The sequence below is a fragment of the Lissotriton vulgaris genome, chromosome 4_1, assembly GCF_964263255.1.
Source record: "Lissotriton vulgaris chromosome 4_1, aLisVul1.2, whole genome shotgun sequence".
Lineage (NCBI taxonomy): Eukaryota > Metazoa > Chordata > Amphibia > Caudata > Salamandridae > Lissotriton > Lissotriton vulgaris.
The window spans coordinates 1489378787-1489394150 of record NC_141691.1 but is presented as its reverse complement, the minus strand read 5'-3'; the positions used below and the strand labels follow the sequence as shown (position 1 = coordinate 1489394150).

Below are 15364 nucleotides of genomic sequence, written 5' to 3'. Positions count from 1 at the left end.
GGTGGGCTTTAAGCCCCTCTTAGCTCTTAGTAAGTCCACAATAGTTCCTTTGCAACCAGGGTCGACCTAATAAATCTAAAGTGTGAACCAAATAAGATGTTGTCAATAGGCCAACCTTATTGCACCGAAGTGAGCAGATGACAAGGCTCTTCTCTCATGTTCCACACTAGAGAGAAATGCTACGTCTCTGCCGAGCATTGTACTCCACTGACTTACATGAGCGTCAGACAAAACAAAATACACAAGAGCCAAAAAAAGGGGATATAAATGTATTGATTATGGGATGAAACATATAAAGGCACTAAACTTAAAGAGCTGGTATATTCATGCCACGTTTAATTATAAACGGGCCCACCAGATTTATGAAGAAGTGGAAGAGCTGAATATGGAGCATTGCTAACCACAGTATAATCTCTGCTCATCTGGTGCGGTTCCTCACTGCTGGATTGTTATGCTAACTTCAGCATTTCTTCAAGACAAGATCTTTGAACACCAATCAATTGCCCCCTAAATCCCTTCTCTTGCTCAGAGTGCAGAGAAACCTGAGCCTCAATGTAAGGGACTGCCATTTCCACATATGTCTCGACTGACAATGTACAGACACTATATAAATCATTGTTAATATTTCTCATAATAAAAGAAGGATTACATTTGGAGAATACATATTTTCTTTCCGATATGGTATGGGCCATTGCATGTACTATCCACTTTCCCCCTGAGTCTATTTGCCATAGCAATGTTTTCAAAGATTACAGAAGATTAGTGGCAGGAAGTAAATGCTGTGGCCACTAGTATGACTGACTAGCAAAAAAATATTCAGGGGTTCTGCCCACTTAACCCTCCCATACCTGAGCAGGAGACATCCTAGGATGAGAAAATAGCTACAAAGGGTACCGAAGGGATTGATCCAATTTTAATTCTCAAACAATAAACAATTAATTCTCTTGTGAAACAGAAATTAAACAGGAAAGAAATACATGTATAAATTCATCAACACATATATGAGCGGACATCAAGGGAAGCACAACAACCGACAGTCTATATACAAAATATCACATATACATATATACAAATATACATCACATTTACAGTATCACATTTGTATGTACCCTAAACACAAGATATATATAAAAAATATATATATATATATAATAATAATAATAATAATAGGGGCATTTGTAGAGCGCTGAGTTACGCGCACCGGCGTGTCCTAATTCGGATCAGTGCCTCCACTTAGTTTACAATGAGAGCACAACACAATGGTAGTCCCAAGAGTAAAGCACCTGGGGGTTACAGAATCAACCCAGTCTATATTTGTATTGGTGCCAATCAGACAAAAATCAAACACATTTTTTAATGGTAACAGGGGACTCCAATTGAAGCAAAAGGTGTCGACGCAGTCGCGTTTCAGCCAGACGATGTAGGCTTCATCAGGACAATGGGTACTCTATTCTTCTAGGTCCTGGCAATTTCTCGGACGGATATCGGCGGCCAGCAAACACACCCACCCACATAAGGGTGGGGGGTTGGGGCAGGAATCACTATCTAACCCCAGTACAAGGAATTATTCCTTTATATATAAGAGCAGTGAGTCCACTTGGATGAGGCAAGAGGAGTACAGGCGTGGCTTAAATTACACGTACTTTCTGCAGTCACAAGAGCAAGGTGACACGGGCAACCGGTGTTTGCTGCGGCGAGAATGAAACTCCAATTCCTAGTATGACTGAAGCAAATATTCAAATATGTTGAAGCCGATCACATTCTTTTCAACTTAAAGAATCTCATTTGTGGATTCAAAAAATGGCTTGTTCTACTTACTTGAGTTTGGAAGTCCCTATATCCTTTCACTGTTGGAATCATGGATGGAGACCAAGATAGTATCAGAAGAAGGGGGGTTGAGGCTTGACTTGAAAGAAATGGCTGGTTACTGGACAGATAACTCCCCAATTAGTGAGTGAACCACAAGCAATGTGGCTACACCTATACACGTCCAAGGAACTCTTAGGATGAAAGCAGGACCTTCCTAGGGCACTGGATGTGAACTTTCACCTGTGGGTCAGAGTATAGTGACCCTGTCAATAGAACTCCATTTTCCTTCTTGATTCCCACCGTGAAAGGAGGTTGATTCCAAATAAATTCTATGATTATACCAACAGCAGTGACATAGCTAGGCCTTGGGCCGCCCCTGTCGGCCCATTTGTTTGCCACCCACGGTGGCCAAATCTAAGAGCTGGGGAGGGTGCTGTCGAGTCCTGCATCTGCCGCCTTGCGATGATCGCTGGTAAGTGCTTGTGCCACCTGGTGTGGATCACCCCCCCCCTAAACCCACCTCCTTGCTCCACTGACAAACAGATGACTCATGTTAAGCCTCTTCATAGTCACTTTCAGTTATGGGGAAAAATATCCTGCTTAAAAGATCCATAAATGACAAAACAAAAAAGGCTGCACCTGTACTGTTTCTTTAAAAAAAAAAAAAAAAAACTTGCACTAAGACTAAAAAGGAGTCTCGTCGCAGGTGGGTCGCTTTTTTGGACGCACCGGCGGTGCAGTGTGTCTGCTAATATTTACAAGGCCACATAAAGCCACCCTGCGTGGCTTTTCATGACCTTGTAAATATGGCCCCCTTTCACGTAATACTCTGTGAGAAACGGGCATGCCATGGGTGCTGCAGTGTGTGTTCTCATGCAACATTCATGGAACTTGATGCATTCTCAGACTTACAAGACTTTGTAAACCTGGGAATGTGTCAGATTCCTACGCCTTCCCAGAGGAGGCATAAGGGAGGCACAATGAGGAGAAATACCTTTATTTCTCCTCTTTTTTAATGTTTCCATGTGTGCTACATTCTGCATCACACATAGAAAGCGAACACCTCTCTGGATTGTTTTTGGGCAGGAAGGTGTCACTTCAGGCACAGAAACAATCACCCCTACAACACAGGCACACTTGAACCATGGCGCAAGGTTGCCTTCGTTGGCACATGGCAGCCCATTGTGCACCAGTGCAGGGGAAAAAGATAGGAATGCGCCGTATCTCACAGATACAGCATATTCCTGCCCTTTTCTTGCGTCAAAATATTGTAAATGAGGCCCAATATTTTTGCACAGTATGCAGTCTGAGTGGGTCCTTTTTGCATACTCCAAGACATAGAAAGCTAAATAATAAGTAGGGAACAGGGACAAACACCCAATGCAGATGGAATTTGCAACACTATGCAAAAATTATTCAGATCCGAAGAAAATACATTACATATACCGATTCATATTATTTTTTACAATTCACAAAGCTAGACGGTGTATGAAGATGTGTATCCGACCAGGCCAACATGTAGATTATATTCTGGTTAGTTTATGAAATCAGGAGTTCAACAGGGTTATGTAGAACTGGGGGACAAATTATCAAGGGAGTTTATCTCCACTTTTTTGGCTTTAAAAGCAAAGAAAGCGGAGATAAAATTATCTCCCTATTACCTAGCTGTCGCTAACACCAGTTAGCGACAGCTAGTAGGAGATAGCGACCATCTTGGGCCCCACTTTGCATGTCAGTGATATTTATCATTAATGACATGCAAAGTGGGCGTGCCAAGATGTTAGCGGCTGGAAACAGTCGCTAACATCGCTATCTCCTATTACCAACTTTTGGAGATATTCGCGCTAAGCGCGAATATCTCCAAAAGCTAACACCTGCCCTGAGCAGTTCTTAGCCATGTTATCCAATGGGAGGTGGATAACATGGCTAAGAGCATTAGCTCGGTAATGCATGAATATCGATGACTTTTCAGCGATATTCATTCATTGCGGCCGAATTTTATCGCATTTGCGATAAACCTTGGTAATACCAAGGTTTATCTGCGATAAAAATCGCCGCAGCTCAGCGGTACATTTTTATCTCTAACCAAGCAATAGCGATAATTATCGCTATTGCTTGGTAATATGCCCCTGGGTATTTCCAGACGGCGTTGGCGAAGCGGCCAGAGAACGAATGCAAGTTAGGTAAGATCTGCAATGTAGTATCTCTGACATGCATCAACTGGAACCTAATTTACGAGCAAATTATCCAGACCTGAGAGGTGATAATAATAAACTACCAATCTGTTTTGATGTTGCAGATTATATTAACGAAGCTATTCATGCATGGGGATAACTAATTGGGCCTGATAATTGAAAAGCACAATTTACTAAATTTAGAACTGAATATATGCAGCAAATGTGTTCATAAGGTATATGTACCTATAGGGGGAAACCAATGGTGTTGGCCTGCCATGGTGTATAAAACATGCAATTTGTATGCAAATCATATTGTGTAATTAATTCATTGAACATTTGCATATGAATAGCCAAATAGTAATTAATTACATTAATATGGACACATATAATGAAGTGAATGAAGAGGTTTTATCTGTTTTGGGCTATGAATACAGGATTCACAGTTCATGACAAGTTGATGATAAATAGAAAAATATTAAAGTCCTTTTTATATTTTTCGAAAAATCCCACCAATAAATGAAAAGACGAAATTTTAAAATGGATTTCTTACGAGCTTCCCAAATTATGGGAATTTGGAAAAACCTTACATGTTGACATATGTTTGCATATAAGAGGTACACACGGTATGATTTTATCTAGACCCCATCGGACCTCTGTGTAGTTAAATGTGTAACATGCCATCCCAGTATCACATGATCAGCTTCTCTGCTAATGGCACTTACCTAAGTACTCCCGTACACTTTTCTCTAATTAATGGGTAAGGTTTCCTAGGTAACTCTTCCAGACTCAAATCTATTTAATTCATCAAAGTTCTAGAACATCAAGTCAGCCAATCCAGCTAGTTTCCTTCCATCTACCTCAAGATATACCAATGATCTATATCTGTCACTATAATTTGCTGTTGTATAATTTTAAGTCGACCTTAAAGGGCACATCTCAGAATAAACCTCAGTTCACGTTGTATAAAATAAGACAGGAGGAATGGAATACTCATTTACGTTCCTAGCCCTAACATATGTGGAATATTTTAATTATAAGTAGTAGCATACAGGAAGAAGTATACATGCCAATGCATCTCTAACCTATATAGGTGCCTACGGCCATACCACCCTGAAAGCACCTGATCTCATCTCTAACCTATATAGGCAACGGGAGAGAGGCCTTTCGACAGTATCAAACCCAGGTAGCTTATGGGAGTAAAGAATATTAGAGTGGTGGGCATGTACCCACTCATATGACAAGCGTGGAGGTTTGGCATGCAGCTAATGCTGGATGTGCAGTCAGTCCTTCGCTATCTATGCCTTGAGTTTTCAGTTGGGAGTAATGACTTGCAATCACTAAAATAAGAAAGCAAATATTGGGAGGTAATTGTTCTCCCTGTAAATATGTGACCACATCTTCAGGATTCTGGCACATAGGCTCTATTGTCCAAATGCGTCGGCATCATAAAGGTAGGTCATGTTGTGTGTACTGGTGTTGTAGCTGAGAAAATATTAATCTGCATGTATGGTTTCACACATTTATTGCAACTAGTTGAGGCCCTATTTAATGCCATGTCAACTGAGTTGGTCTTACAAAATATGCCCTGCCATCAATGCCGAAGAAACAATAGGGCTGTGTGTAAAAAAGGGCCTATTACTCAACTGTATGTGAAAGTGAGCCAAAAACAAAATCATATTATTTTCTATTTTCTCACCTCTGTTAAAAAAATATTTCTCCTCATGTACAGATACAAACAGCTCATGCTATGTGGAGGTCAGAATTGTAGACCTCAATGTTCAAGAATTGACTGGACCCTACTGTTTTTCTGAAAAGTTACACCCAGGAAATCCTGGAAAAATATCAAAGATCATGATGACTTGCCTTAGTCCAACACAGTTTTCCTCTGCCTAACACACTCAGGGAAACATTGAAGCTGTAATACACAGATACAACTCTAGTTTCCTTCTGAGAATCGAGGATTTTCACTTCCGTTCAAATGCAAAATGATGGCCGTAGTCTAGAAATTCCTCTTAAAACCAGTTTAAGCCAGATGTCTACAAAACATCTAACAGTTGCCTATGTTTCATCTAACATACTGGCACAAGCTGTTTCAGATGTGCACAGGATTCAATTGACATCTGTGATAAGGCCTCCATTGTGAGTTGAGTAATTTCAGCAGAGACATAACTGTGGGTGAAATTCCACAACTCCGCAAACTCCACACCTGATTATGCCGGGCCAGAAAAGACCAGAGTATTTTAGTAGGTGCAGGGGCTGTAGGGATGATTGCCCAGTCCTGTTTGCTCCATGCAACAGTCTTGGTGGAGAAGACAGTGGCTTAGCTTCGGCTTTTGTAGACCCTGTGTTTGCCACCCAATGAAGAACGGAGAAGGTAAGTGCGGGATGCTCACAGCAGACGACGATGAGCAGGAGATGCTGGCAACAGACGACGTTCAGTGGAGGGAGGCGACAGATGACGAGGTAGAAATAAAAAAGAAAACGTACCTTGCACTCACCGTCACCCCCAGAAAATGTGCTGCCCAGGGAGGTCCCACATTCCCCCCCAGCTACACCACTCGGAGAAGACAATGCTCCTTCCAGCCAAACCCAAGCCTGCCCTCTGCACCTCCTCCTTCATCCATCCTGGCCCTTCTGGTTATATTTTCCATCTGCTCATTGCAGCTGGAATTTTTCTTTGGTTTTACCCCCAGAATCAGGGGAAAAGACATGACAAAGGACCCTGTATGTCTGAGTTCCTGTGCTTATTCACTGTTCTGGAGATACAACTCAGAACAGTTGAAATTTGGTACAAGTTACTGGATGTAATCAGATATTCCAGCTCTTTGATATCCCGCACCAAATTTGGCTTAACTTGTCATAAGGACAATACTGCTCACATAAAGGGCCATGTGCTACTGTTTTAGTATGCATTATCTGTACTGTGCCTCATATTTATCCAGTACTGCTTTTTGCTTGAAACCGAAGATTTTGGCAAACATTCAGAGAGGAGTCACTGCTTTTCGTTCTCCAAAACATTCTTGTTTGATAAAACCCTTAACACAGAGTACTTCATGGGAATATAATGCTTTCTGGTAATCAGGTACTGAGGATCTTCCTAGCAAGCAGGGGTTAATTTGTTAAAATGGTAGTGCCGGGTCTCTCATTCGAAGGCAGTTTCGATCAGCCTGTTTCTCCTGTTGGCGCTTCCTAATACAGAACCAACTACTAACAATGAATCCCTACAAGTGGGTAGAGGATGTGGTGTAAGGGCAAGAGCTGCCGACTTGCGGAACTGGGGAACCAGGTTCGAGTCTCTGCGTTGGCTCAACATCCTGTGATTCTGGGCGAATCACTTAATCTCTCTGTCCCTACCAAAATTAAAGTATCCTTACTAATGCTCAAGCGCCGGTGTTGATGATTGCTCAAGTGCCAGTGTTGATGAGGAAGTGCCGGTGCTGAGCACCGGAAACCACTGGCTCAAATTACGCACTGATTGGAGGGAGGAAAACAAATCACCTTCCTCTTAATTCTGGATATCACCTAGCATCTCGGCATCTTCTGTATGAAGTGATTGAAGCATGTATCTGTAGCCATGAATCTCTTTGAAAGATTTGTTTTAAAGAATGTGCAGACTTTAAAGAGCACGGTGTAGCCACATATTTTAGGAGGCATTAAAATGGCGCACTCTTTGCTGATTATAAAAGCTTTTCCTTCTAAAAAGCCCACGAAACACTTAAGGTCAGCCTCCCTGTAATGTACCTTCAAATCATGAACCACAATCATAGGGCAGTTGCTGTAGCAAAAGGTTTAAAGGTTTCTTCCTCCACCTAAGGCACATGCGATTGTGAACAGATCAACAAGGCGAAGGAGAAATTACACAATCTAGGGTGACACAAATTGTTAAACCGGCCATATGGATGTGATTTTGAGAGAGAAGTCTGCACTCCCAGCACTCTGGATTTCTTCTCCAATGCACTCTAACAGATGTATGACGTTACTACGCGGTCTTTACACCGCACTACCATTACAACGCTGGTTTTACAACGCAAGTCGTTACCACGACTTGCGCTGTAGGGTGCTGGACTTAGGAATAGTATAATTTACTATTCCAACTCCAGCCAACGTACAGTAGGGAAGGTTTTGGAATAGTAAATCTACTATTCCTTAGCCTAAAGCGCCCTCCAACGCAAGTCGTGGTAACGACTTGCGTTGTAAAAGCAGCGTTGCAATGGTAGCGCGGTGTAAAGACCGCGTCGTAAAGGATGTTCCCCCCACTCTAACAATGAGTTAGGCAGGACGAAGTTCTATATGGGGCTAAGAATCCTCGAATATACTCTGCTTGTAGCATCTCATGTCTTCTATACTACTGAGGGTTGCTACACTCTCTGGCTAGGTAAAAACACTTACGTACCTTTCAGCATTTTTTCATTATGGATGAAATAACTTTGAAGCATTTGGAATGATCTAGCATTCCTATAACTTGGATGTCATGTAATAACTGTTGATAATCAGTGACTAGGAGGAGGTATGTTCTGTCCACAGCTTTCTTTAGCGCCAAGAATCCATCTTTGGAAGAGATGTGCTTTACAAATCGGCCAATCAATAAAGAAGCCACTGAGCACCACTAAATAGTTTACAAAAAACATTCCTAAGAAATAAAGGGCACTGTGGGAGCATACGTACAAAAAGTGGCGCAGTGCAGCGCTGTGGCACATTTTTCAGCATTGCACTGCGCCAATTCCAAAATGCAGGGATTAAAAAAAATACCCATGTATCTTTCCTAGCGCTGGCAGTAAAAAGAGTTGCTTAGCGCCAACACTAATACCCTTGAGCCATAGTGCAAGAGTGCCTGCCTTGCACATTTCAATAATAACGATTTGCTACTTCTATGTGTGCTGCCTTTTGCAGCACATATGGAAGTAGCAAATCACTATTATTTAATGATTGTTTTGTGCATGAAGGGAGACATTCCTGCACATTAACAATCATTAATGGAAATTTTCGCTTTATATGTGTACTATAGAATGCAGCACACATTGAAAAAGCAAAAAAGATGAAACAATAATTTTTTCCACATTGCGCCATCCTAACGCCTGTGTTTGCATGCCGTTAGTTTGTGTCCCTGCCTAAGATTTACAGATCCTTGTAAATCTGGGGCAACATCAAAAAGAAATGGGTGCCCACCAATAACTGCGTGAAAGGGTATCATATTTACAAAGCGGCGTTGATCAAGAAAAAGTGGCTTAACAACACTTTGTAAGTATGGAGCAGGGCATGCGCCACCGGAACGTCCCCTTGTACATATGCCCCTCTGTATCAACAGATTACACTCCTGTGTTGAAGTGAGTGTCTGCGGTAATATTAGCATGTGATTTATTCAATGGGGCTCATACTCAGTGTGATAAGTAATCTCTAGTAACCTGCATCTGCCATGCGCATCTGTCGGGGTAAAACTAAAGGGAAGATTTATTATTTTCTGACGCAATCCAGCACAGCAACTAAGGTTACTGCATTGCGTTGCTGAAGTGGGACAAAGCGCCACAAATATATATTTATTAAATGGCCTGCACCTGCTGTTATCCCTTTCCTGGTTCACAACCTGGGCGCCTACTGCCATGCATCAACTTTGCACCATGGTCTATCATAGAATTTCTACTGGAAACATACCATACCATTTCAAAATCCTATGGCTATGCAAATTCTGAAACATTCTATACATTGTAAATGCACTGTGCAATGCAGCACACATGCAATGTGTGGAATGCACAAAGCTGTTTGTTTTTAGGAAAGGACACTTTGTGAATACGCTTGCAAGACTTTACATCGCTTTGCATCACTTTGAAATCTGGACCTAAGAATTGTGAGCAAGCTGTTGGTGGCCCACATTCAAGGGGCTCTTCTGCCTCTTCCAGATATAACATTGTGCTCATGGTAGTACATAACAAGAATTTAAAACACAGAATAGCACCTTCAATATGCCAGAAGAGCAGGTTGCAAATGAAGAAACTGAGCCCATCGTTTTAATGCACATTTATTTGCGTTGAAAGAGGAGGACTAGACAGCTCGGACTCATTTATAGCACCAAATAGAAGAAATCGAAGAGAGTATTCTGAATGATCCTATTTTAACATGAAATATTACTTATGAACATTAAATTAGAATCATGTAACATCATGAAAACTGCAATGTGGATACTGTACAATTATGTCTATATGTGATTCAGTAGGACACCAAATAGCAGAATTACTTTGTACAATGTTATTGCTGTGCTGCATTCGCCTGATTATACTTGATTACATTAGTTCTTTAGACACACATTTAACAATGTTCAGCAACTGCTCGTCAACTGTGGTGCGTCATGGGCACGTTAACTTTTAGTCGCACCAACAGAATAAAGAAGTTCGTGTAAAGCAGCACAATTCACGTTTGCATTTTTTTCTTTAGAAAGAGTTTTGTACAGAACTGCACATCCTCTCGGCCATGTCAGGTGCTTCACTATGCTAATATACTGCACTTTGCACTTACAGAATATTAGCTAAAAACACTTACATTTCCTCAAATGTTTATTGATGACTTCGTCTTTGGTGAAATCCATGACGTGTATTTGTAAAACACACGTTCAGTTGTAGGCATCTTGGCGCTGAATAACAGATTTTTATTGTTACCCAACTCAATGGTACTCATTGTATCGACCTCAATGGATGAAATACTGATTGCACCCACTGGAATCTGAACCTGTGACCATGAGGGCGAACGCAGGCCCCTGCAGTGGTATATTAGTCTACTGAGTCCTCAGACCTGGTATTCCATCAAAGCTTCACTGTGCGCTTGCTAACAAGAAGGAACTGTGAACATGCCCTTTACTACCCATACAGAGGTCATCTCATGTACTCCAGAAGATCCCTCTGTCATTGAATAAAAGTATATCTTTTTTTTTAAGTCACAGGTATAACAAAGAAAAAAAAGCATTCATAGCACAGAAAACAATAGGAAGGAAAAAAGAAAACAAGAATTATCGAGCATTAGAACATCGACACAAATCATATCTCAGACTGTTATAAGCATAATAATTGTCCACACCAGATGAAATGAATAAAAATAAATATACAAACAGTCCAAAACAATAATAGAAACAAAGAACATAAAATGGGAGGTGAGGCAGTGTGCTCCCATCCCCCTTCTGTTTGAAAAGGCTCCCTTGAGCCACTGAGCTGAGGAGCTCTTGGAGAAGCACCTGTGTGCCAGAGAGAGGTTCTGAGACCTGAGAGACTGTTGCAGCCTTTCCAGCAGCCCCAGAAGGTAGAGTTTGGCAGCACTAACCTGCACCAACTTTGGTGAACCACTACAGCTAAAATTCAAGTAAGAAATCACTGTGAACTGCATTTACCACAATGCTAAGGGGCGAACTGTGCTGGGAGGAGAGGCATTGTGTTCCCATCCCCCTTCTGAAAGAACATAAAACAGTTAGTCCCATTGAAGACTTGACAAGACCCTCCCAAATTTCACCCTTGACCGTAAGCCCCGAGCTTTAGCTAGCGCAAGTTCTATTTCATTGACCCCCCTCAGTAATAACCAAAAATCAGTAATTTTGGGACTAAGTACATCAATCCAAGCCCTAGCAATGCAAAGCTGTACAGAGATAATTATAATTGAAACTAAAGGTTTGGATAAACAGCCTGAATCGGATACAAACACCAATACTATTTCTTTCTCCGATAGATGAATCACCTTGCCTGATAACCTGCTCAGCACCGATGTGAGGCACATAACAAACATATGTCTGACATCAGCAGCATACATATTACATTTAGGGCAGTATGACTTCGAGGGGACCTGGGAAGTAGCCCATTTCAATATTACCTGCGGGGTGTAATATAACATGAACATAGTATGATGTTGTTGCAGCTTTAGGTTAATCGAAGAGACGGACGAGTTTATTGGAGCCATGGAATCAACAACCTCTTCCATATTAATTCCAGTTGTAAACATACAATTAATGTTGGCTACCGTCTCCAATCCATCATCTACCATTGCAGATAAGAAGCACTGATATGCTTTCCCAATCTGACCCTAAACAGAGGTATTAAAGATAGCCCGCAATGCCTCAGGAGTATAGGGGAGGGCAAACAATCCCTTCACTTGTATGAAATAATCCCTGACTTGCAGCTACTTAAAAAAAGAATTGTGGGATATCCCAAACTCATCTTTTAAGGAGGAAAATGACCTAAAACCACATTCATCATACATCTGCCCTAACCGTATTATTCCACACTGTTGCCACCTTCTACAGACAGAATCCGAAAATATGCCCGGGAGCCTGAAATTATCCCATAAGAAAGTAAATTCATGTAACTCTGGTATAGCAAAAGTTTTACAAATATAGATGTGTCTAACTACCTTGAAGCGAACTCTCTTGAAATAGTTTGGGTCCGACATATAATATAGAAGAAACCCACTGTTTGGACCAAATGAGAGCTGATACCCAAACCATATTTTGACCACAGTGGGTCCCAAAAGTAAACTCTGAATACAATTAAGAAAAGCTGCCCAAAAATAAGTTTTAAAATCGGGAAGTTGGAACCCGCCTTGCTCATACGTCAGCTTGATATATTTGAGAGCTCTCCTGGCTCTACGATAGCCCCAAATAGGACTTCCAATAACTGAGTCTAGCCGCTAAACAATGACATTGGAACTCTCAAAGGAATTGAGCGAAACAAATAAAGAAATTTCGGCAGGACATTCATTTTCACTATATTGCATCTCCCAATGATAGTCAGGGGCAACCTGTGCCATCTCCGCAGATCAGCAGTGATTTTTTTGAGCAGAGGTTCGTAGTTCAAAGCCATGAAATCGTCAATACAGCTACTGAGACAGACACCAAGGTACGTAGTAGTGGCAGTGACACCTAGCTGAGGTACAGCAAGTACAGGTACATAATTGAGAATAGACTGCGTTTTGTTGAGGTTAAGCTTATAGCCAGAAATGGAACGAAATGTTGTGCCTCTTGTGTGATTTTAGCTATTGCCACCTCTGGCCTGGTAGTAAATACAGCGATGTCGTCTGCATAGGCCGTAATTTTTAATGTCATACCATTGAAACAAATAGGCGAGATAGAAATGTTCTGCAGGAGATTTCTGATAAACAGCTTAATGTAAAGAGCAAATAGTAAGGGGGAAAGCAGGCAACCCTGGCGAGTACCCCCCTGTATACTTACTGCCCCAGATGTACAACCATTAATTTTAACAGCAGAAGGATTGTAGTATAATCGCTGGACCGCCAAGACATACCTCCGAAAGAGGACTAATGAAAGCATAGTACACGATAAAAAACCCCAAGCAACTCGATCGAAGGCCTTCTCGGCGTCCAGCATTAGCATCCCAATCTGCTGACCCAAATGACCTGCAACATCAAAAGCAGCAATTGCAGTGTTTATATGTGCTATGGAATCCCTACCTGGAACAAAAGCGTGTTGTTCTTCTGAAACCAAAAGATGAACTATTGAGGCAAAACGAGAATCAAGAAGCTTAGAAAAAAATTTGGCATCCGCGTTATTAAGAGATATCGGTCGAAAATACCCAAGATCCTCCACAGGTTTGGCTTTTTTGGGGAAGACCACAATATTAGTTTTGTTCCAGGAAGGGGGAGTTCCCTGCAGTATATTGTTGACCAGCTCGAGGAGAACTGGCAACGACACTTCCCTAAAGGTTTTGTAGAACTCCAGCGGTATGGTGTCCTCACCCACCGCCTTACCACTGGGAAGAGCCTCGATAGCTAGGTTCAGTTCCTCAAGGTCAGCGTCACTCTCTAAATCCAAAGTATGAGACACATCCAAATATGGCAGAGCACTCTCTTGCAGATAAAGCCTTGCCACTTGTTGATTATAAGTTCCAGCTTCCTTATATAAGCGAGCATAAAAGATCCTAAACTGCTCGGCTATATCTTCGGGCTTTGTATAGATGATAGAGTCCACTCCCTTGATTCTCTTGATGTGAGAATTAGTCCGCTGATCTGCAAGTTGGTAAGCCAGTACCCTTCCCACCCTCTCTCCGTACTCATACTGCTTTTTTCTAAGCGGAAAGAGGAAATTGTTGGCAGCTTTATCCTTCAACCTTCTATGAAGTTCCACTTTAACATCAATAATCAGGGCATATATCTGTTGTTCACCCATGTCCTTTGACGCTATTGCGCAGGCATGTTGCTGTTCTAACTCAATATATTTCCTATGTTCATTGGCCAACTGAGTACAATTTAGACTATTCTGCTTGACTAAATAAAAGTATATATTAACTGACCTTAAATCTTGATTCAAATGTAGAGGTGACCAAAGAATTTTGATCCGGACCCCTCCAGTTTGTAATCTACAACCCTTTGTCATTTGAAACTGAACTAATTTAATGTAAGAGCCAGAACCGTAAGGTTGGCATGTTTAACGTAATATTCCTACTATGTTGCATGCTGGACAATTTTTGATAAAGCAGTGTCAATAAGCGTTTAATTTTGCAACCAACACCTTATTAAAACGTACATGAATGCATAATGTATTTATTACAACAGTATATCAGTTGTGATGAATAACAAATTAGAAACAAAAGAGTAACATTTTAGAATTGTTTTTGAATTACCTGCTGGTTTACAGGAAAGTTTCTATTGATCTTCTTAATCTGGGGAAAAACACAAAAGAGGATAGTACTGAAGGAGGTTCAAAAGAGCAATCTTTTTCTCAAACTGAGAAACCTTTTATCTGATATTAGTAAATATTGTTTTGAATTATGAAAACAAATATACTATACTACACAACCTTTGCAGTCATTTTTCAGTAGTTCCCTAGTAGGGAGTTTCGGTGGGGCAGGGAGGCGGGGGGGGGGGGGAGGGGCAGGGTGGGGGTGCTAAAAACAGGAGCATGGATAAATGAAGGTAAGTATCCATACTCCAGTTTTTAGCAACCCCCACCCTGCCCCTCCGCGGCCTCGCCTCTCCGCCCCACCGAAACTCCATCCACAGGCCGTGGCTGGTTGCTGGTTCACAGGGTAATAACTTATGCACCACTGCCCAAGAAATCTGACGCATCATATTTGGAATTTTACATGTAGTTAAGTTGGCTTAAGGAGATAATGCCAATGAAAAGGAGGGTGTATGTAAGTATGTCTTTTTGCCAAGTTACCTTACATTTGTAACGCAATCTTGTACTTATAAAACGTGAGGTTGTTAAGGACTGTTATTCAGATCATAGTTACATTGTTTCAATTAAAATTACATTTTTAAAGTCTAAAGTTGCCATACTTACACTTTAGTAAATTAGCTGAATGTGCGCTAATGTTTTGTGCAATTGTATGAAGCACAGAAATGTGGTGCCTCTCTCTCACACCTAAAATATGATGTAGTTTTGCGTTTATATT

At 41.3% G+C, this 15364-nt stretch overlaps 1 protein-coding gene across 1 annotated transcript in view; it reads right to left on the bottom strand.

Moving 5' to 3' along the window:
- SNTG1 (syntrophin gamma 1) overlaps nt 1-15364 on the bottom strand; it is a 1529981-nt gene that overhangs the window by 710030 nt on the left and 804587 nt on the right. Inside the window, exon 11 of the mRNA XM_086917997.1 lies at nt 14591-14629. Within this exon, the coding sequence (XP_086774123.1) occupies nt 14591-14629 (39 nt within the window). The remainder of the gene's footprint in view (nt 1-14590; nt 14630-15364) is intronic.